This window comes from Chionomys nivalis, chromosome 1, assembly GCF_950005125.1.
Source record: "Chionomys nivalis chromosome 1, mChiNiv1.1, whole genome shotgun sequence".
In the NCBI taxonomy this organism is placed as follows: domain Eukaryota; kingdom Metazoa; phylum Chordata; class Mammalia; order Rodentia; family Cricetidae; genus Chionomys; species Chionomys nivalis.
In genome coordinates this window covers 38,973,634-38,998,456 of record NC_080086.1, presented here as the reverse complement: position 1 = coordinate 38,998,456, position 24,823 = coordinate 38,973,634, and the positions used below count along the sequence as shown (strand labels likewise).

General features: G+C 40.2%; 1 protein-coding gene and 1 pseudogene across 2 annotated transcripts in view; both read left to right on the top strand.

Moving 5' to 3' along the window:
- The window catches only part of Grm7 (glutamate metabotropic receptor 7), an 897,233-nt gene extending 892,806 nt beyond the window's left edge, over nucleotides 1-4,427 (top strand). For both annotated transcript variants that reach the window (XM_057768699.1, XM_057768691.1), the window contains one exon: nucleotides 3,250-4,427. In XM_057768699.1, coding sequence (XP_057624682.1) covers nucleotides 3,250-3,299 — 50 coding nt within the window. In that variant the 3' untranslated portion in view covers nucleotides 3,300-4,427. The remainder of the gene's footprint in view (nucleotides 1-3,249) is intronic.
- A 5,629-nt stretch (nucleotides 4,428-10,056) lies between these two features.
- On the top strand, nucleotides 10,057-23,747 carry LOC130871074 (28 kDa heat- and acid-stable phosphoprotein-like; annotated as a pseudogene).
- Nucleotides 23,748-24,823: the final 1,076 nt, after the last annotated feature.

Genomic DNA, 24,823 nt, shown 5'->3' with positions numbered 1-24,823 from the left:
TTCCATTCTCTTAAGAAACAAACAAACAACAACAAAAACTCTAGCTTTGAAAGGAAAGAAATTTATAGCCTTTTCAAAATAAAAGCAGATCTTTTAAGAACTGTTTTCCTGGACAACTATTTTGAGCTAGGCAACTCTCTTTCCTGGACCATAAACTACATTGCTATTCAAATAAATAGAATTATCAGCCTGTAGGCACTTCTTTTATTTACTCATGAGGCCAGGATGGTTTAAAAATAAACACTATAATACATTGGACTTTACTGTGATAAAGGACTGAAATTGCCATTCTAGGGGCTGCATAAACTTCATTATAACCTTGCTGCAATGCTCCAAAGCAATTCTGCAAAAAAAGCATATTGAGGCTTATCCTTTGTAGAGAAATTTGTAACCTAAAAATACATTTATATATTTTATTCCCCAGTGAGAGACTGGGATAATCCTGACATCCGTGCTATCAACAGTTCACAGGATCTGAATTACTGTCCTCATTTTTATAAAGTCTCTAAAAAGTTTAGCCTCATGGCAGAGGGCTATGTTCATCTCATGTAAGTGATGGGACAATATCAGAACTCAGGCAGGTGAGTCCCAAGCAGCAGGTACTTTCCACAATTGTCCTGGAAGGCTGGTCCCTCTGAGCACTATATCCCTCCCATCTATATGGGTAATACAAATTATATCTCTAGCTTTCTGAAAACGCAAGAAGATAATTCCCACGAGGCTTCAGTGAGTTCTAATTTTCATTTGTTCCTGTGTTTTGTTGTTGTTGTTAACTCAGGGTCTCAACTAGCCTAGGCTGGTCTCACACTTGCTGTGGAACTGAGAATAACTTGAACTCCCAATGCTTCTGCTTCATCTACTAAGTGCTGGGATGATGGGCCTGGACACCATGCCTTGTTTAGGCTGGCTAAGGGTGGAGCACAGGACTTTTGCATGCTAAACCAGTACCCTGTCAACTGAGTTATATTTCTAGTCCTTATTTCCAATTTTGCTTTATTTTTTATATGTATTTATTTGTGTGTATATTTATGTGTGGGCCCAAGGCACATGTGTGGGAGTCACAGGAAAGCTTGCCAGAGTCAGCCCTCTCCTTTCACCACGTGGGTTGCACTCAGGTTGTGGGGAGGCTTTGTGGCAAGCATCTTTCCTGCTGAACTATCTCACAGCTCAAAGTAACTAAAGTTTTTTTAAAAAGCAGCTATATTTTGTTTTTAACTTAATCCAAACCAGTGTTCACTACATCACAGAAACAATATTTTCTAAGCTATTATTCTTTCAGTAAAAATTCTTTACTGACTGGTTTATATTGTAACCTATTTGAGGAAATTTAATTATTTCTTTTCCACTGGAAGAGTCTGCTTACACAGAATCCAGTCTTAATTAACCACACAATGGAGGTGTCTCTGGTTTTTAGGTCAGTTCAGGCTTTTGGGGGTTTTGTTTGTTTTCTTTCCCTTTGGTCTAGAGTGTAATTAGCTCCTTGGCATTTGACAAGGCACACTGTCACAATGACTTGTCTGTGTCATCTGAGATTGACTGGCTATGACATTGTAAATAAGGTTTGGAGTCAGGAAGCATCTTTAGAAAAATTCCCTGGTGGGTGGGGTGGGTGGACATGTAGCTCAACTGGTAGATTGCTTGCTCGGCAATGTTCCAAGTCCTAGATTCGAGTCTCAGCCTTACATTAAAGGATATGGTGGTACATAGCTGTAATCTCAGCACTTGGGAGGTGCAGGCAAAACGATCAGAAGTTCAAGGTCATTCCTGGCAACATGAAAAGCTTAGGGGTAACCTGGAATACAAGAGACTCTGTCTCAAACAACCAAATAAACAATCTATAAAGTAAGTTATTTTTCTTCCTTATACCAAACAAGAAAGTTGTTGAAGGAAATAGATGGTGTAAGAGCCATGTTTTTTGGGGACTTGGGATCTACTGAGGCTAAATCCATTTGTTCATTAAATGGCAATGCATCATGATTAGAGTTTTCAAGAGACTCTCACTTTCATATAATTTTATTTTATTTTTATTTTATCTATTGAACACAATATGCCTTAACAGAGAAATGAGTCTTCCAATCAGAAAATGTTTGGAGGGTACACTGAATTTCTCCATAAAGTGAGATTAAAATTCTTAGGCTGTGAGAAGTACCTTGAAAAATGATGTTTGTATATGTTCTTAGAATACAGCAAATCCAAAGGCCAGTTACAAGCTCTTAGCACACTAACACAGCTGCTTCGGCCTCAAAATTCACACAAGGCCCTGCTTAAAGTTCTGAAGAAATTCTTGCTACTGTACCGTGTTCCACAGTAGAATAATCTAAGTAGAATAAATAAATAAACCACTGTCAATTATACATGACAAAGATTCTGTGCCTAATAGAAACCAATGCAACGTGACTAAGATTGAATGAGCCAAGAACCCATTTATTCCATGGACATGATTTTTTATATAAAACTGAGAACCAGAACCTAAAGCAGGTATATGATGACATCTTGGAGTTTGTTTCCATCATGAGCACAGGGAAAAAACTACCTTTCAGCTCTGTGTGTAGCCATGTGCCCGCCTTCAAAGAACCAATGGGTGTGTATTTACTCAATACATAAGCAGAGGGAAGATTTTCAGGTCACTGAATGAAACATAAGTTGTCATGCATCAGAGAAAACAAGTGTAGAGTGTGAGTGTTCAGACATCTAGAAGTTTCCAGGTGTGCTTTTAACATAAATGGAAATTGTCGTGAAGATGATTTATGCATTGCTGATGAGACTGGCAAAGAGGTGGCTAGTTGCTTGATATTGTGAGTGCTAACTGGTAGATGTACTCTGCTAGCCAACCTAAATGAGTTCCAATGACGCAGGACAGCCCCCTCCCGGCAGGAATTTTCTTTATGACAAGTCTCAGGAGATGATCACATGATGAAAATCTCTACTTCACCAGATGACCCTAGGAGCTTAGGGCTGGCTAATTAGAAAGCACAGCAACCAAGGATAAATCTAGTGGCCTTACAGGTTCCCAAAAGAGGGAGGTTGGAGGCATGTCAAAGAAATGAATCCAGGTAAGTTATATATCACTGGCAGGTCCATCTTAGTGGGGGAAAAAGGCATAAAGACAAATGAGAAATGCCAAAGTATGTGTGTATTCCTCAACAATGTCTCATTCCATCTTGACTTGGTACCAGAAATCATCTGAGCTCTTTCTTTGAACACAAGGTCATCTCCACAATTGACTTTCTGCCTTCTCTTTCCCTCCAGGCCCCGCTGCAAAAAAGAAGTATGTCAGTTATAATAACCTGGTTATCTAACCTGTTCCATCCCATGGAACCACGGAGGAGGAAGATCCTCAGTTATTCCGTCACCCAATTGGCATAGGACTCTTTTAGTCCTGCCCGCTACCCATCTCTGGAGGAGCTTCCCCAGCTGGGAGACCAACGTTAGAGGATCCACACATCCTAAACAGCTGCTTAATGAGACACCTTTACTTTCTCTTGGCTTAAGAAGTCATTGGCATCAGCACTGCCATCTAGGCTACAATTTTGGACTCCCTCAGCAAAGGGAGACTTGAGACTCAAGTCCCACCTGGCTCTTTTGGATGACCCGCTGAGAGCCTCAGGACTGATTTTTGGGGCTGACTTGTCTTTCTACGTATGTACTTCCAGGATGCAAGGTTTTGAAATTTTCTGTACAGTTTGTGAGGACCTTTGCACTTTGCCACCCAATGTCGTACCTAGGTTCACTGTTTGTTTTTGAATGCCCTGTTTTCACAGAACCTTATCCTCTCAGATGGTGGAATCATTGGGAAAAAAATAAAACAACTAATTTAAAGGAAAAAAAATCTCGGCAGACATAAGAGAACACACAAACCCCACACACATCTGTAATTGACTGTATGGTTATGATTCTAGTACCATGGAAAATCATGTTATTTTTTTTTAAGATACACACAAAAAGATATTTAAAGACCAAAAACTGTGCTGAGAAGATATGCCCCACCTATCTTTGGTACACGGTAGGTGATGTGATGTTAAAGAAAAGCATTGGCTAAATAGCATTGAGGTCTTGATCTTCAGAATGCATGCCAGTAATGTATTTTACAGTACATGTTTATAATTTATGTTTAATATTTGTATTTGTGTTCTCTTTTGTTATTTTACTTAGGGTATATGGATATTTTGCAATAATTTTAATGATTATTAAGCTATTTGATGGAAAGAATATGGATTTTTCATGTCTTGAGGTTTTGTTAATGCCCCCTATGACTGACCAATGTGATAAGGACTTTAAAAAAAGAAGCATGTACGTTTTTTACTGTTTGTAATAAGTACTTTCGTTAATCTTGCTGCTTATGTGTCAATTTAGTGGAAAAAATATCCCTTGCTGAAAAAAAATTCCCTTTCCATTCTCTTCCAGTTCTGTGGTATTGTCTAAGAATGTATCAATAAAACACTTTGGTTAACTTTTCTATTTTCTGTCGTAAGTACTTTAGTTCCCCCTCCCACTTGTTTACAGTTTGTTTGAAACCCTGAAGTGCCTAGTGAAACCTAGATGCTCTCCTGGAAAAGGGAGAATCACAAAAGCCAAGCATTCTTTCTCTCTATAGCTGAAATTCAAGCCATAAATATCCTTGTATGTGTCAGGCAGTGGCGGTGCACACATTTAAGCCCAGAAAGTGGGAGGTAGAGGTAGGCGGATCTCTGTGAGTTCGAGGCCGCCAGCCTGATATACAGCGTAAGTTCAGGGGCAACCAGGACTATCACACAGAGAAACCCTGCCTTGAAAAACAAAAAGAAACAAAACAAAAATTCTCATCTGTTAACTCAACAAGTTGTCTATCAAAAACAAATAACAACGAAGAAAAGAAAAAGAAATATTTGCTTACAGATGCAGTCCTCTGTAAAATTCATTAAAAAGATAAACATTTCTACAAAACCGAACTGAATGGACATAGGGCATAAGAACAATAACTGAAACATAGACTTGCTTTTGCAAACAAATATGGTGGTGAAGTTGGTTGAAGCAAGATTAAGAGTCTGGATTCCATAGTCTCTAGAAGAAAATGAAAAGGAAGAAAACATCCTGAAGGAACCACTCACAGCGGCATGCATGCCAAGAACATACCATGACCTCCTTGTGCAGAGTGACATTGGTACTTAGCACTCCCTGTAGGCTCCCAAATCCAAGGTGTATTCAAATGCTCCCTGGCTGTGGAAGAGAGAGATAGCTCAGATAATAAAGTACTTGCTGTAGTGATGAGATGAGCAGGTCTGCTTTTTGTCTTGCCCAGCTCCCGCATGGCTAGCTTTACACCTGAAATAACACACAAATTGTATTCTTTTAAACACTGCCTGGCCCATTATATCTAGCCTCTTCTTGGCTAACTCTCATATTTTGATTAACCCATTTCTATTAATGTGTGTATCACCACGAGGTGGTGGCTTACCAGGAAAGATTCTAGCCTATATCCATCTCAGGTCTAAGAATCGTGGCCTCTGACTCACTTCCCTTCTTTCCAGCATTCTGTTCTGTCTATTCCATCCATCTATGTTCTGACCTATCAGACCAAGCAGTTTCTTTATTAACCAGTGAAAGCAACACATAGAAAGAAGACCCAGCTACATCAACTTGCCACACAAGCATGAAGACCCAAGTCTGATCCCCAGAAGTCATGTTAACAAAATGTCAGACAAAGTTGTGTGTACTTACCACTCCAGGAGTAGAAGTGTGGAGACTAGCAGATCCCTCATGCTTCCAAGAAGCCAACCAAGCCTGATAAGTGACCTCCTGACCAACCCTGACTCAGAAAAACAGAAATAATACTCAAGTTGACCACACACGGGGGGGGGTCACATATACACACAAAACATTGGTTGGATGGATAGATTAGATAGATGATAGATAGATAGATAGATAGATAGATAGATAGATAGATAGATAGATAGATAGATAAAAATATTCTCTGGTAAATATAGTTTTCACTCATTTCTACAGTGCAAAATAAAACTTTCATATTATTTCTAACTTCAGTTTCTGTTGTGGTCTTCCTCTAGTCGATTGCAAACAATGCTTTTGCAGAGACTCCAAAATTTCATTTTAGTATCAGACTGTAGAAAATAAATTGCTAGCCGGGCGATGGTGGCGCACGCCTTTAATCCCAGCACTCGGGAGGCAGAGGCAGGTGGATCTCTGTGAGTTCGAGACCAGCCTGGTCTACAGAGCTAGTTCCAGGACAGGCTCCAAAGCCACAGAGAAACCCTGTCTCGAAAAACCAAAAAAAAAAAAAAGAAAATAAATTGCTTTTCCCAATTTCTTCTATTCCTTCAACACCCTCAAACTGATAGGCCATTGAAAAACTGCAAATCAAAGCAAAAATGCATTTTGGACAACCCATATTTTTCTCAAGTTGTGGCATCAAACCCTGTATAGAAGCTGGCTCCCCTTCCTGGTCAATGTCCTTGGATGGGTTATATAAACATTCCCGTGTCCTCAGCTATAAAGTGACTTGGATATAACCTACCTCATAGGATTGTGAGGGTGAAAAGAAAAAATTCCTTCCATGAATCTCAAAGCTGTTTGGCAAATGACTACTCAAACGTGGAAGCTCTCAGGATTGTGGCTTCTGTTGCCACTAGCACCAACATCGGGGTGGTTACATGTTGTTTTTAAAACAAATTTAACATTGCAGTGCCTTCGCCTTCCAGATAGGAAAACAGAGTCTATAAAATAACATGTAAACAGATCAGGCTGTGAGATGACCATGCTGTAGAATCACCTTCACTGAGATATTATACAAAAGCTTTTCACAATTCTTCAAATGTCCAACTAAGAATGCAGAGGAGCCAGTAAATTCATATGGTATTGAGAGTAGGGCGGGGCTCCTTCTGAAAACACCTGCTCTATGCATTCATCCTCACAGTACAACTGAACTAATAATGATCAATAATAATGAAGAAGGGAGGGCTATGGCACAATATATAAGAAATTATTAAATATGTCACATAGTTTATATAGGCTATACATGTTATATACATTGAAATGTACAGCTGCATAAATTTTCTCAGCCCTCAACTGCACTTCTAATATCTTACATTACTTCTATCTCCCACTAAGTATCCGGGATTTGAGTCTGTCTGTGGCAATAAAACAAACAGTCTGATAGCATCAGAAAATACTGTCATCACTAGGTCTATCATTTGGATCTGGAGTGCCCCCCACAAATGTTCCTCGAGTGTTCAATGCTTGGCCCCAGATTAACACTTTTGGAAACTTGTAGAAACACGAAAAGTGAGACCTAGAAAGAAGTTTTCAGATCCCCAAGCAGGTGCTGCCTATCACAGTTACCCCCAATATTACTCACGTCTCCCTGGTTATTTTTCAGTCATTGTCATGTCTGCTCTTTGCTGATACTGTTTGAAAAGACAGTCTTTGACCCTGGGAATCTATTTAGTTGTTTTATTTTTCTTTATGGAACTTATGATAATTATCTGATTTTATAGATTTGCTTTGCTGCTTTTGTCTGTCTCCCTTTAGCATTCTGTTTCAGAAGGTCAGATATTTTTAGTTTTGATTGTGGTAATGTCATAACCCTTAGACTAATGCTTGACAGGTAGTAGATTATCCTATAGATATTTGCGTCTGAGACAGAGGAAATCAAGTGGATAAATGAAGTCCAAGACTGAAGGAACATGGACAGAGATCTAGAAGATGCTATGCTGATAAGCTTAGTCAGCTCCACGAGGGGCATCAGAACTGGACTCAAAGACTGAGGGAGGGGGAATGGTGTGGGGGGAGGAGAAGAGGAGTGGGGATAGGGGGAGGGGAGTGGGGGGAGGGGGCAATATTTGGGAGGAGGGGAGGGAAATGGGAAACGGGGAGCAGGTGGAAATTTTAATTAAAAAAGAATAAAAAAATAAATAAAAGAAAAAAAAAAAAAAAAAAAAAAAAAAAAAAAAAAAAAAGACTGAACAAGTCTCTGGTAATGATGAGGAAAGGAAGACGGATGCATGAACATCCCCCTTGCTGCCTCAACAGCAAGGTGGAAAGCTAGTTCTATGAGACAACTATCTTTTGCTAAGAGGATTGAACCCACCTTTTGAGTAAGTAAGCTGGGAACTTAATACAAACAGGTAAATATCTGTAATCAGAATGCTTTCATTAGAAGAAAGGACTCACACCTGCAGTTCCACCCAGTAGTTGTGACTCAGGAGGTCCAGACCAGGCAGGGTTATAGAAGGAGACCCTGACTCAACCAAACAAACAAACAAGAATGGATAAGGATACCAAGAAGAGAGGGAGGGGTTGGAGTAGAAATGCACTAGACACCTTATTAGAATTCTGGTAGATTAAAGCTCTGAGCTCCGCATCTTGCCAGTGTCAAAGGACAGAATTACAATTTCAAATCTTAATTGGCTTTCTTTTTAAGTCTCAGATTGGGCAACTCTTCATTCTGTAAGATGGATTATGACATCCAGTGAGTCAAGCAAATGATACTGGCTTCATAGACAGAAAAAGGCAACGAAAAGCAGATGGGCCATCTCAAAGTGACTTTCCTCATAAGAGGAAACAGGGAGGTTGAAAAATGACCAAAACTAATTGGTCAATTTCAGTTGCCTTTTCCTGAGTCTGACTAAAGTCTGAACTTCATTATCGTGCCAGTGGAAAGTAGCCAGTTGGGCATAGCTGCCTTTTACCTCTCAGATCCTGATAAATAGCCTAGTCTTGGCTCAATGACATTGAACTTCAGCAAGAGTGATTCCATTGTGATTTTCAGTCTGGTGTGTTGAGGCTCAGTGCTAGAGTTCAATCCAAAACAGTGACTTCCTGTAACTTTTATTTAACAGCAGCTATGAAATCTCAGGCAATCTATGTAGCCTGGGACCCTCTGACTCTTCATCTTTGTAATGGAGATAGGATATGCATGCAAATCTCTGTCATTCACGAGGGAGACACTATCAATTTGTTCCAGAACATTAATTCATTCTCAGAGTGTGCCAACCAAGAATGAACACCATCATCAGAAGCAGCATTGGATGTGGTAAGCAGGGTCCAACATGGATAAGAATAATCGCCCCATTGCTGTCACCACAGCAGACACAGCCTGAGGTATCCAGCAGCATTTTTGGCAGCCACTTTCTACAAACAAAAGCAATTAGACTCCAATGAAAATCCCAGAGCCCCTATGCCAACTGCCTCTGCTGTTATTTTCCCTCTCATATTTCCTCTATAATTTATTCTCTTGAAATTTTTGCTTTATTATGTCGTCTGCTAAGTCCTCATACCTAAACATATTCTCCACCCTTCCAATTTCTGTCTTGATCGTAAAGATACCTTGCTGACCCTCAGCCAAGGCATTGATATCATTCTAACTGAAGGAGATACATTCTGGAACATTCTACAGAGACCTGGTGTTTTGGTACCTTCATCAGCATCAGATGGATAACAGAGTTCTGGTCATTTCCTCATTTAGAATCAACAAAGCACTACAAGGATTACCATCACTCCTACATAACAATAATAAGCATGTTGAAACATGGATATTCCTCATGCCTTGTGAAAATTTAGACACATGGGTTTCTGCCTTTGGAGGCCATGAACTTTGAGTACATGTGTTACACACCAGTGGGCATCTATCCCTCTTGAAAAGTTAGGGAACAAATTAACAATGATGGTGGCAGCAGAGGACAAATTCTAACTTCCTTCCTTTCGTGTATTCTAAGCTTTAGTGTCCCTAGGGGTGATTCAGATTGCTGAACACGTAGATTTGGAGGTTTCAGTGAGGACCCTGGATCTCTCACTATGAAAGAACTCTTGGGGAAAGATTATGGTCCAGGGCCCTGAACGGGAATTCATTTCTGATGCTTTCTGATTGCATATTAGATTTTCTAAAAGATTTTAAGATGCACTCATGACCAAACAATACTCCAGGGAACCTGTATCAGCACGGATTTGGTTAAACCTTTGTCTCCTCCTTCCTGATCTTTCTAGACCAAGCCAAATAGATCAAGTACTGATAATCCTACCTGTTTCGTGGTCGTTAGAATTCATTAAAGGGTTTATAAAAGCATAATGGTGGTTAATGCCTATAATTCCATCACTGGGGGTGTAGAGACAGAAAAATTGCACCAAATTGAAGGTCAGTCTGCTCTACAAAGTGACCAGTGCATCCAGGAATATAGAGATCCCGTGTCTCAAAAAATTGAAACTGAGTCAAAGGAAACGAGAAGAAACCACAATGCTGTGCACCACCCTTAGAGTTTAATTTATTAGGTCTGGGGTGAGGTTCTCGAAGCACATTTCAAACAGCATCCCAGACACAAGACACTGCTGCTCTATGGTTCCTACTGTCATTTCTTACCTACCTACACTCTTCATTGGAAGAGACTTCTCTTTCACTTCAGGGCTCCTCAGACTGGAATAATCTCACAGAAACTGTATCAATGACAACACTGTTCAACCATATTTTTAACTAGCTCTTACATCTTGAATTAACCCATTTCTATTAATCTGTGTATTGTCATGAAGCTGTTTCCAGGTCTTTTGATTCTGCCTACTCTCTATATATCTCTACTCAGGTTTTCCTCCTGGCTTTGCTTTGCTAAGCCATTGGTCAAAAACAGATTTATTCATCAACCAATAAAAGCAACACATATACAGAAGGACATCCCACATCAAGTCTTTCTTCTAGTATCAGCTTCACACATAATAATAATTTAACCCATCTCCATTAATCTGTGCATCACCACAAGGTTGTGGCCTACCAGCAAAGTTTCAGCATGTTTATCCCCAGTGGCGGTGACTCCATGGCATCTCTTAACTATGCCATTCTTTCTCCCAACATTCAGTCCAGTCTTCCCCACCTGCCTAAGTTCTGCCCTATCAACAGGCCAAGGCAAATTCTTTATTCATTAATAGTAATCACACCACACAGAGGTGACTCCTATATCAGTGAGTCCCTGTCACTGCTCTGTAGCTGTGCTTGTGCCCACTGCCTTCTAGTGTTCAGGAAGTTAAGAGATTTGATGCATTAGATGTGTAATCACATGTGTCTCTTTCGGGCACTTCTCTGTTTGCTCGCTTCCTTGGGGTCATGGCTAGAGAGACAGAATTCTCTTTAGAGAATCACCTTCTCTTACTCTGGAAGGCACCATCTTCCTGCCTCTGTTCCCAGGCTTATCCCTATAGTTACCTATGCCTCTTTGAAATCTGCCATTCCCATATGCTCAACTTGCATGGCTAAATCCAGGTTGCTAAATACACCCACCCTCAGGAGTACAGGGATCATTGGCTTTTTACCTCCAAGATTATTTTTCACTGGATCCACTTTTCTGGTCCAAATTAGGTTCAGGAAAACAATCCTTAGTTTTATTTATTTATTTATTTTTTGTCAGATGTTAAATGAGATGATCCTAGGACTTTAATCCATATGTGTTTTGAGTACTTGGAGTATACTTGGCACTATTCCAAATTCTTGGAGACTGGGCAGTTAGAGTCCCTGCCCCTAAAGATTCATATTTTACATGAGATGCTGCACTTTGTTCCAGAGATAACTCTCCAAGGAACACAATCTGATTTCCTGCATTTCCCAGGCTCACCACCTTTCTTCTTTTCCCTAAAGACCCTGCCGTGGCATTTCAACTGTATTTTAATAAATAAAGACTTCCTGAAGATCTGAGAGTAAAACAGTCCGACTGGCCAGCCTTCCAGACCAGGGTATGGTAACACACACTTTTAATCCCAGTGGCCACAATGACATGTACCTTTAATCCCATTAGTGCACTCCTTTAATCCCAGCCTTAGAGAGGAGTATAAGACTGGGAGGGGAGTAGAAGGGAGAGAGCTCTCAGATTCGGAGTCGCCTTCTGAGATTCCAAGAAACAGGAGCACCATTTCAGACTGAGGTCGAGGGAAGAGCCAGTAGCTAGCTGTTTTGCTTTTTGGATCTTCAGGTTGAACCTCAATTTCTGACCCTGAGTTTTCTTTTAATAATGCTTCAAGGCCCCCTTCATTTCTCATTAGAAAACTTAGACATGCCCACATATTGCTCATCTGTAGGCTCTAAGAGAGCACGAAAATTTGGGTGGGCACAGACCCAGCTGTCAACACACCTGGTTTTATAGCCTCCAAACAGTACAAAACTATTCAGTCTGAAAAAAAACATGGAGATAGTGTTTTCCCAGGGGTAAATCATTCTTTGAATCACATCGCTGACTAGTGGCATCCACTGTTAGAGTAAGTAGCATATTCTTATTTTTTTTAAGCCTTCTCCTTTTATTAAAGAGGATTTCTGGGAGAGGCTGAATGTGGCTATGAGCTGAACAGTTACAGAGTCCATATTAGCAATGTTGTCCTGTCAAATGATATTGACTGCTAAGAGGAATGGCCAGGCAGAGACACTGGGTCTCTGATCTGAGTGGGCAGGCAGGGCTGCTTTTCTGTTTCCAGAGACACGCTGTGAATGGAAATGGAGGAGATCAATTAGAGAGGAGCCTGGCTCTATGTTGCCCTAACCGTAAGTAGCATTTAAATGCAGAAACATTTTCTCTGTGTGTGTGTGGGGGGGGGGGGTTAATACATGAGCACAGAATGTGTGTGGGTTGTTGTTATCTATACCATGAAGACAAGAGGGAAAGAAAAAGGCAAGGTAACTTCCTAATGTCATAAGTTGATAAATGACAGATGTGGAATTTGAATCCCTAACCTACTCACTATGGATCCTGTACCTTTAATTGCTAAGTTATAATGCATAGAAATTAATTTACTTTGCTCCTGTTTTGGTAAGTTTTGCTATGGGGTTGAACACAGCGACACATGTTATAATAATAAGTTATGGAAGACTATTCATTTCTATAAATACCATACTAACCATCATACAGGAAACAAATCCCTGACAGGAATAAAATATAATTTAAATTATACACACACACACACACAGAAAGAACATAATAATTACACTAAGGTAGACTGTTAAACAGTATTGAAAGTGACTCAGGCCAGGTGGTGGTGACACACACCTTTCATACTAGCACTCAGGAAGCAAAGGCAGATGGATCTCTGTGAGTTAGAGACCAGCCTCGTCTACAGAGTGTCAGGACAGGCTCCAAAGCTACAAAGAAAAGCCCTGTCTCAAAAAAGAAGAAAGAACGAAAGAAAGAAAGAAAGAAAGAAAGAAAGAAAGAAAGAAAGAAAGAAAGAAAGAAAGAACCTCAGAAGGAACAATGTACAAAGAAAGACTCACAGTCATTTTCAAAATTATCTCAACCGCATAAATGCACATATACATGCCAAGAAAGAACCTGAAAAAGAATACATAAAATGAGTTAAATAGTCCCAGTCCAGCTGGCATTGGTGAACTCTCATTAGATCAGCACACTGTCTCAGTGGGTGGACCAACCCCTCCCGGTCCTGATTTCCTTGCTCATATTCTCGCTTCTTCTGCTCTTCAGCTGGACCTTGAGAGCTCAGTCCAGTGCTCCGAATGTGGGTCTCTGTCTCTGTCTCCATCTGTCACCGGATGAAGGTTCTATAGTGGTATTCAAGATAGTCATCAGTCTGACTATGGGACAAGGACAGTTCAGGGGCCCTCTCCTCCACTGCCCATGGTCCTAGCTGGGGACATCCCGGTGAACACCTGGGAACCCCTCTAGAACCAAGCCTCTTGCCAACCCCAAAACGGCTCCCTTAATTAAGATATCTTCTTCCCTGCTCCCATATCTATCCTTCCTCCATCTCAACCATCCCACTCCCTTCCCAAGCTCTGGGACTGAATGAGCATGGGATAAAATTGGACCCTCTGAATGTGGCTGACAATTGCGGCAGACTGAGAAGCCAATGATAATGGCACTGGAATTTGTCTCTACTGCATGTACTGGCTTTTTGGGATCCTAGTCTATTTGGATGCTCACCTTCCTAAGCCTTGATGGAAGGGGGGGGGGGCTTGGACTTCCCACAGGGCAGGGTACACTGCCCTCTCTTAGGACTGAAGGGGGAAGGGAGGAGGGTGAGTGAGGGAGCAAAAGGGAAATGGGAGGAGGGGAGGAAGTGGAAATTTTGAATGGTATTATTTATAAAGCAATAAAGAATAAATTAAAAAATAAAATTAGTTAAATAATCCTCCTTTATTTCATTCCCTTTGCTGTGTGGATATACTACACTTATACCCATGGGAAAGCAGTTTTTAAAGCACTCTGTGGAGAGAGCAGCACACATTGCTGACGTCGTGATGAGAAGCATCTCTGAGTACAAACTCCATAACAGCTAATCTAGATTTTGTGGTTACAGTAGAAAGGCCTGAGGGGTTCTACAAACTATTGAGGCACAGTTCCATTCCACACTAACTAAAGCAGAAATCCCAAGGAAGAAATAGGCAAAGATGTATCTCCTAAATTCCATAGAGCTTGTTCTTGAGACAAACACAGACTTGAGTGGCTAAGTATTACATAAAACACTGGTTATTAGAAATTACAGCCTCCCCCACTAAGAATGGATTCAGTTCCTCGTATATCTTGAACACCTACTACCAGGCAGAAAAAGCAGCATGCCCAATGGACCAGGATGAAGCCCGAAAAGTGCAGTTGAGTATTATTCAGGGATTAGTGATGATGCATTTCTAATATTTTATATTTTATAAAAGGCAAGCATATAAATATATCTAGCTTTAAATACATATGTGTGGATATATGTATGTATGCATCCTATCTGTCTGTCTGTTTTTCTGTCTCTCTATCACTCTATAGCAGATAGAGAACTGTACATGCTATAAATAATTTAATTCTTTTGCAATCTGTGTTTTAAAGAACCTTCTAATGAGATAGTATTAGGGTAGAGAGCCTATCTGAAGGAATTAAGATTAAATCTTAATTAAATTGGATCATTAGAGCGGAACCTTTGTGAATGGAGATTATCATATGGTGAGGAAACACCAAAGTACAATGAGACATAATGAGTCTGGTGCATTGTCTATATTCTGTCAATAATATTTTAAATAAATGCTGATGGGCCAGGCAGGAAGTATAGGTGGGTCAATCAGACAGGAAGTAGAGGCGGGTGATGAGAACAGGAGAATGCTGGAAAAGAGGAAGCCCATTCCTCTCACTCCTGAGCAGACCACTGAAGAAGCAGGATGTAACCTGCCTGGCTGAGAAAGGTACCGAGCCATGTGGCTAACATAGATAAGAACAATGGGTTAATATAAGCTACAAGAGCTAAAATGTAGCCTGAGCTAAAGGGGCCAATCAGTTTTATAACTTATGGAGATCTCTGTGTGATTTTCTTTGGGACTTTCCAGCTGTGGGGGTACCGGGAAGGACAGAAACCCAACAAGCTGGCCCTCATGTTATACCAGTCCATACCTACAAGATAGCCCCCATTGATTTCTAATAAACATGCATCCAGGTCTCAGGTATCCAACCTTCGAAACTCTGAGAAATACATTTGTTTTGTTTATAAATTAATCATAGCACTTTGTTATAGCACCCTGAACTTTTCTCTTTCTCTCCCACCCCACTCTGTGTATGTATTGATGTTGATGTGTATGCACATCTGAAAATAAAACCTTAATCTACAATAATCCACAGGATACAAGGTGAACAAACTGGCGTGGGTCATTTAGCTATCAACTTTCTTAAATTAAAAAATGCCTAGGATTTTAAGAAGACTTTAATGTCTTCCTTTATTTCTGATTCAGGTGAGCATTGAAAACAGATCCAGATCTATTGCCATACAAAAAAACTCAAGTCTAAGTGGATCAAAGACCTCAACATAAAAACAACCACAATGAAACTCATAGCAGAGAAAGTGGGAAGTACACTTGAATGCATTGGCATGAGAGACCACTTCCTAAATATAACCCCAGTAACACAGATATTGAGAGAAACAATTAATAAATAGGACAGAGAAGATTCTATAAAGCAAAAGACATGGTCAACAGGACAAAATGGCAGCCTACAGAATGGGAAAAGATTTCACCAATTCCACATCAGACAGAGAGCTGATGTCCAAACTATACAAAGAAGTCAAGAAATTTGTCCTCAGCAGAACAAATATAGGGTACAGACCTCAACGGATGAATTTAAAATAACTGAAAGACACTCAAGGAAATGTTCAACATTCTTAGCCATCGGAGAAATGCAAATCAAAACAACTCTGAAATTCCATCTCTAAGATTCCACCTGTAAGAATGGCCAAGATGAAAAATACTGATGACAACTTATGTTGGAGAGGATATGGGGGAAAGGGAACACTTCTCAATTGTTGGTGGGAGTGCAAATTGGTACAGCTGCTTTAGAAATTAGTATGACAATTTCTCAGAAAATTAGGAAACAACTTACCTCAAGTCCCAGCAATGTCACTTTTGGGTATATACCCCAAGGATGCTCAATAATATCATAAGGACATATGCTCAACTATGTTCATAGTGGTGTTATTAGTCATAGCTGGAACCTGAAAATAACCTAAATGCCCCTCAACCAAAGAACAGATAAAGAAGATGCAGTACATTTACACAATGGCGTACCACACAGTGGAAAAAAATAATGGTATCTTGAAATTTGTGGACAAATGGATAGATTTAGAAAACATCATAAAGAGTGATGTAATCCAGACCCAGAAAGAAAAATATAATATGTACTCACTCATAAGTGGCTTTTAGACATAAAACAAAGAAAACTCACCCTACAATGTACATTGAAAGTAGAAAAAGACAAGATATCCTGGGTAAATTGGGAGCATAGGGATAATGGGAAAGATTAAAATGGGAAGGGAGAGGAAGGGAAGGGGGCAGAAAGAAAAATAAAACTCAATTAAAACAATAAAAAAAATAAAAAAGGCCAGGCAGTGGTGGCACATGCCTTTAATCCCAGCACTAGGGAGGCAGAGGCAGGCGGATCTCTGTGAGTTCGAGGTCAGCCTGGTCTATAAGAGCTAGTTCCAGGACAGGCTCCAAAGCTACAGAGAAACCCTGTCTCAAAAAATAAAAAATAAAATAAATAAATAAAATAAAAAAGATACCTAGGACATCTTTGGCTGTAATTGTGAGAGCATTTCCAAGGAGGATTGATGGAGGGATGAAGACCCTTCCTCAATGATGGTGGCCCCATCTCATAGGTCTGCATCTAAGACTGAACAAAAAATGCAAAAAGGAAATATTCAGTTTGGAACTGCTATTTCATTTTTCCCATTTTCTGATGAGACATATTATCAGGTAGTTAGCTGTCATTGATCAGAGCTGACCCTACCACTGGGCCCTGCCTCATTGTGATGTGCTCTGTTCCCTGACCCCAAATCAACCTTTCTTCCCTACAGTTACTTTTTGTCCAGTGTATTTGTCATGATCACAAGAAAAATTACAAATACATAAGTCAATAGAAAAAAAAAACAGATACTTCAGCAAAGAGAAAATCATATGGTAATGATCATGTGAAGAAGCTGTGAACATGATAAACATATTCACAACTTCAGAATCAGAAAAGAGTACATTGCAACCACAGACAGTATTGCCTCTCATCCCATTCAACTGGTGATAGTGGAACACATATCAGACAATGTTGATCTGAGCACTCATTTCTTTCCCCATTTCACAAAGAATTTCCATTTCATGAACTTGAATATTTGAACAGAACCCCAAGGGAAACACTTTCTTAATTATTCCAGTAATGATGCATTAAGAGTATCTGTAGCAATTCTGTGCTCCCATTGAGAAAAAAATGGAAATTTCCCAAGGTTCATTGATAAATAAACCTCGATGCAGTCAGTCAATGGAATATTATATAGCACAAGAGTGAAGAAATCATTGGAGTAAATTCTAATAACAATATTGGGTAAAAAAGAAAAAAAAAACAAGTTTCAAAGTATATAACATTCAAGACCACAGTATCTCTGTAGAAAGACATACATGATAAGGAAGACATCCGTGGATAATTCTTGTGAATTATAGTGAATTGTTGATATTGCTGTGGTTCTGTAGTGATGCTTCACTTTGTTGCTGAAATGAAGACAAATAAAGACATATATAGACCAGAAAAGATAGTGCTTGATTTGGAAGAGGTTATGATTATCTCAATAGTCTTTGAAACTTTGAACAAAATAACGACAGCTGATATTATATTATATTTCTTGTTATTTATTATGCATATGCATTATATTGTCAGTGTGCCTCTTGATGAACTACAGTGTTATGTGATATCAGAGATAACAAACTTATTACATCCACTGTCCATCACCACAGTCTTATTTAATGCATCCTGCTAGAAGGGTAGGTCCAATCTAAATGGACAGAGGAAGAAACTGAAAAGCAACAGAGGTTAATTAAGCTAATGTTTCACCCTCACAATAAGTGGTAAAATGAAAGGTGGATTCTGGGTCTTTCATGTCAAAAAGCATCTCACTTCATAGGCACCACAAAAGCACTCTAGGAAAGATGGAAGAGAGTGTGTACTTGTCAAAGAGGAACAAAGCTGTCAGGCAATTACAGGCAGGCTATGTGGATCCATTTTCCTATTCCATTTATTTCCAGTCTCATGTTCAAGAAGCCTTTAAAAGTGAAAGCTACAGCCTCTCTAAATGGAAGAAAGAATGCTATTGCCTTTTAAAACCCTCAGTCTCAGCTTACTGTTCACTTAGAAACAAAAATGCTTACTTCTGGTGATGTCCAAGAGAGGAACACTAGACACTTTAGCTACTGGGAGGATTTTAGAACCACAGTCGGAACCCACCACAGAGGAATAAATATCTATGAAACAACTATTTTAATGCAGAACAGTCTCCTCTACTAATCTCCAGAAAAGTGACTAACATTTTAATTTTTGCCTGAGATTCTTCTTATTTTATCACTGAAGTGCATCTTCTAAGGAAATGGGCCAATCCTAGACCCAATGAGACTGACAGACCCACTAACCTTGAGCCATCCAATGATCTCATCTGATTAAACAGTGAACTATAATAGCTCTAACTGAAGCACTTGGAATTCATATGTGAACAAGTTCATACCTATTTCATGGGAGGAAAATTGATGGATGAGATAGAACACAAATTTCTGTCAAAGAATCCTTAATACTCTTCTAATTTTCCCCCATTCCTCTAGAGATCCTAATTCCTTCTAAAATTTCTATTTCCACAGCAACAAAATGATACAGAGGACACACTGAGATATATATTATTTTTGTAAACAAAAGCTTCTACTATAAGGCTTAACTTAAAGAACTAAGATGTAATCCAGGCACTGGAGGCACATGCCTTTAATCCCAGCACTCGGGAGGCAGAGACAGGCGGATCTCTGTGAGTTTGAGGCCAGCCTGGGCTACAAGAGCTAGTTCCAGGACAGGCTCCAATGCTACAGAGAAACCCTGTCTCAAAAAACAAAACAAAGCAAACAAAAAAGAACTAAGATGTAAATTGAAGCAAGATAACAAAACAAAGATGGAGAAAGTGTGGAGACATGGGAAGGTAAAGGAATGCTTCATCTCAGCATCTAGTTGAGGGCTTTAACCAGCTGCCAGTCATGAATTCCAGAACAACTGACAACATTTTGCTTGTAGGCCATCACCCTTCCAAACTGTAAGCCTACAGCTATCTAACAATGTGACCAGAAACTTCATGTATGAAAAATGGCATGAGCCAAGCCCCCTTGGAGCAAAATTCTGTGGGTCCCAATTGTGCCTGACCAGATTTATTACTTCTGAGGCAACTAAAGAGAAAATCTACAGTGCCTAGTATGGAAAAGGAGACTAGACATAGAACAGAAGAAAGCCTCTTAGAAACTTGTTGATTAATGGCATCTCCAAGCATGGGAAATCTTACAGTCATAACTAGGCTACTTGACAGTGGTTCTTCTTAGAAATGCCCCAGCTACGCAAATAGTTTTGTTTTATTATATCTCCAAATGCCTTTTCTTTTGATTGTTTATATTTTCCGATCTCTATTCCTCTCATGTTCACCACACACCCTTCCAAATTCATAACCTTCTCTCTTTTAATCATTTTTACATATGAATATAAATGAGAAAAATGTAAACTCAAACCTGCTGAGTCCATTCAGGGTTACTTGCATGTATGTGTTTCTAAGGCTGACCACTCAGCACTGAATATTCAATCAGGGGGTTCGTCCGTGGAGAATAATAATTTTTCAAAGCAGCAGTTGGTAATTGCTTGTAGCTCTTCATCAATGATGGATATGGTGTGAATCTCCATGAGATAAGGTCTTTCGGGGGGGGGGGGGGGGCTGAGCAGGCCCAGGATTTGCATCAAGACTGAAGTCTAGAGGTTGGGGGAGGTCCTGGCTGTGGCATTGGACCCAGGCCTCATCTAAGGATAGAAGTGGGCCCTTTCTTTCTATTTTTCAAAAGATAAATACTGTCTCTGCTTTATATTGGCTCAGTCTGAATTGAGTTCCCTAAAAAATTAACTGCTGCGGGCAGTTCTGGGCTGTGCTTCCTGCTTTTTTACCACTAATCTCAGGTTTAACCAAATCCTGGAGTTACATACACTTCATTTCTGTCTCTCTTTGAGCAGAGACTCAAATGCAATAAAGGCAAAAGATATGACAGAAATTCCAATAGCTTATGTCAAGAGACATATTACACCTTCATCCAGATGATCAACAGCTGGATGGAGTGATTTAAATTCACAAGCCTGTTTCTCTGCATTTTATATAGACACCCAGATAGACATCCAGAGCATTTATACTTTGGAAAGAAGTTCATGTTCAAGAGGAGACATGTATATGGGTAGAGGAATCTCTGGACCACAAAGCATACATAGGCAAGAAGTCACTCGCAACAAAACTGCAATGTTATTTTTACATTACGACATTAATGGTCTCTCATGATGGGTATTTGCAGAGTATAGTGGTTTGAATGAAAAGTTTTCCCCATGGGCTCATATATTTCAATACTTGGGCCCCAGCTCTCTCTCTCTCTCTCTCTCTCTCTCTCTCTCTCTCTCTCTCTCTCTCTCTCCATTTCCTATGTATGGATAAAAAAGTGAATAGCTGTCTTCCTGCTCCGGCCTTCGTGTTGTGCCTTCCACACCATGATGGATTTTATACTTCTGGGACTATAAACTAAAATAAGTCCTTTCCTCCCGATGTTGCTTTTGGTCATGGTGTTTTAACATTGTAACATCAGCAAACTAATGTGCAAGGAAACAAAATCTGTGTAGAATATTTTAATTAATATGAAATACAAGAAAGAATATGTAGCAGTATAAGCCATTTATTCCTACTACCTGACCTCATATTTCTGGTCATTCAAGAATACTGCTTCTCAGATATTCCAAAACCTGACCTCCCTTGAAGGAGTTATGCATCTAATAATTGTCTTTCCAAAATTCATGTTCCAATTCTCAAACACAGAGTCATAGTCTTAGAATGTGGGATCTTTTGAGAGATGAGGACATGAAGGCAGTATCTTTATGAAATTGGTGTCCTTTTAAAGACATATAGGCCAGCCTTGTCACATCTTCCATCTGAGGACAGACAAAAGATGCGTTCTCTGAACTAGGAGAACTCAGAAGACATCAGATATACTGGCAACATGATCTTGGTCTCCCCATATTTTAGAGCTGTGACAAGGTATAATTCTGATTATTTATGTACAGATACATAAAACCATATTTGTTACTTGGATCATGTCTGTTTCCAAACCTGATTAGGTAGAATCAGGGAAGAACCATCAAGCCCTTGTTACTCAATCTGTTCAATAAATACCAAACTTCTAGAATATTTCTAAGGAGGTAAAGAGTCACAGGGCTGGGGAGACTGTTTAGTCGATGGAGCACTTCATGAAGATCAGACTTCAGATCCACAGAACCAAAATAAAATCTGGGCTGGCTTGGTGGCCATTGGCCAGGAATGGTGCCCATTGGCAATCTCAGAACTCAAGATGAAGACAGAGAAAATTCCTAAGACAAACTGGTTAGCTATTCTGGCTAGAATTGTAAAGCTCTGGGCTCAATAAGAGAGTTTTCTTCAAATAACAAAGTGGTGAGTGATGAAGAAACACACTTTGGATCAACTTTGTGTCTCCACATGTATGTACTTACATACATATATGCAACTACATGTCTATCACATGCACACATATGGATACACAATGCACATGCTCATATGTCACACACACGTACCACACAAATAGAGAAAGAAACAACCAATCACCTCCCTTCTTCCACTGAGAATTACTTTCATGTGATTGACAGCACAAAAACACTCACCTGCAATCCCAGAAAAAGATTGAGGCAGGAGAATTTCACATTTGAGACTCTCTTGGAATGAATACTATCTAAAAAAATATATAGTTTCTATAGTACATGATATTAGACAATGGTGGTGAATGACTATGCTAATATTTTAATTGTTTATTACATTATGCGTTTATACTTGTTTTAGAATGCATGTGTACTTAAACATCCGCTGTATTTCCCCAGCAGCCTCAGACAATTCATGTTTATCTTAGCTCTAGATTGCATCAATGATATGTCAAGTTCAAGTGATAGAGCATAGTGTGATTTTTCACACATTGACAAAAATCATCTGCTACCTCTCTCAGAATGTAGTCTTCTGGTGTGTGTGTGTGTGTGTGTGTGTGCATCTGAGTGTGAACTTGCCTGTGTATGAGCATGTGGAGATCCTGTGTGTGTCTCTCACTGTCCACCTTTGTTTTATGACAGGGTCTCTGACTGAACCTAGAGCTAACCACTTTGACCAAGCAGGCTGGATCACTGCCCTTTTGTGCTGGTGTTCCACATGTGTACCATGCCTGGCTTTTTTGTGTACAGGGGTCAATCTGGTCACTGCTCCTCAAGTTTGCACAGTAGCACTCTACTGAGACATTGTCCATCCCCTTCAGCCTCACTGCTAAGTGAAATGTGATGTTTTATGCCTGACATACAGAATAATTTAAGATCTTCAAATACTGGGATGGGTTTTAGTAGTTAGCGTGGACAAAGATAAGATATAAAGGAGAGGTGACACAGATTTGGAGCTATGTCACAGGGTAAGACTACTCCAATGCATTATGAGATGCCTCATGTTACCATACATGGGAGGAAGAACTTTTAATGTCAAGTATAAAAATTCAACAAACCGTTAATATATAATGCATTTTCTAATGAAAAACAAAAAACTCAATATAGGAAGTCATGTTTGTTAGTAAGAAATCAGTTTGTGATTTCCGGTTCCGGTGTCAGTTCGAAGCGCTGCGGTTGCTGCAGAAGCCGGAGCCGAGGTGCCCAAAGGAGGTAGAAAGGGAGGCCACAAAGGTCGGGTGAGACAGTATACAAGCCCTGAGGAGATCGATGCCCAGCTGCAGGCTGAGAAGCAGAAGGCCAACGAAGAAGATGAACAAGAAGAAGGTGGAGATGGGGCTTCAGGTGACCCCCCAGAAAGAGAAGTCTCTAGATTCAGATGAGAGTGAAGATAAAGATAATGACTATCAGCAAAAGCGAAAAGGTGTGGAAGGGCTCATTGACATTGAAAACCCCAACCGGGTGGCACAGACAACCAAGAAGGTCACACAACTGGATCTGGATGAGCCAAAGGAGCTTTCAAGGAGAGAACGAGAAGAAATCGAAAAGCAGAAAGCAAAAGAGCGCTACATGAAGATGCATTTGGCTGGGAAGACAGAGAAGGCCAAGGCTGATCTTGCCAGGCTGGCAATCATCCGGAAACAGCGAGAGGAAGCAGCAAGAAAGAAAGAAGAGAAGAGGAAAGCAAAAGAGGACGCAACTTTGTCAGGAAAAAGAATGCAGTCACTCTCCCTGAATAAGTAAGTAAGCTGGCCTGTGGGAGGAGACGCCGGAGAACTGGTCCGTGCCACCAGGACCCCTGCCATGTCTCACCCACCCTGTGCCCTGGCGCCGCTGCAGCAGCCCCTCATGGCCAGGAGCCTCCACGGCCTAGGGCCTCCTCTTCATCTTGGCACAGAAATTGTTCAGGTAATTGGGGGGGGGGTGTTGAGGGGGGAGAAGCTGCTGTCTTTGAGACAGAAAGATGCAGGACAGCATTTCATACATAACCATTTGAATGTTTTTGCTGTTTTTAAGGGGTGCCTGGGAAGTGGAGTAAAGAGATTCTATTTGTCCAGTAGATTGCACTTGGAGGAGGGGGTAGAATTAGTGCCAGCAAGCAGCTGCTGTGGGAGTTGATGACAACCAGCCCAGATTGTTGTCTGGGTGCTCACTCAGGGGCTGTCAGGAAGCCTGTGCTCTTAAGGGTCCGAGGTTTGTGCCTGGCCAGTTATGTCCAATGAGGTCTCTCTTCTCTGACCTGTTCTGCCCCCTCTCCACTTACCTGGTCAGGGCTAATAGCCATTTTTAACCCTACCTATTGATCATTTCAAGAAACCTCTGGTTACTGTGCATCACCCAGACAAGACACGCTCCTTAAATTCAACTTGCATATTTGGCAGATGAAACAACATTATTGTAATCCTTGTTAAAAAAAAGAAAGAAAGAAATCAGTTTGTATGGTGAATATTTGATATATGATATCAAATATTTTGATTTCTTTATTTATATTTCACCCACCCCAATACACACACTCAATTTCACACGTTCTTCATCTTCACGTTCATGAAATAGCTGTGGAACTTCCAGACATCAAACTAATATTCCAAGTTATAGTAAGGAAAAAGCTGCAGAAATCATCCTGCTGTCCATTATTCAGATGAGAAATCCTTTTCTCAATGTGATCAGTTCCTTTGGCTTCCAAGAAAGTCACTGTCTCCTTCTGCAATGTTGATCAGAAGTATGTGACTGGAATCATGTCTCTCCAAGTAGACTGAGGGAACTGTCTCACAAGTTTACATGCTTCTAACAACTTCTTTCATCAGGGAGCAGACAACTAT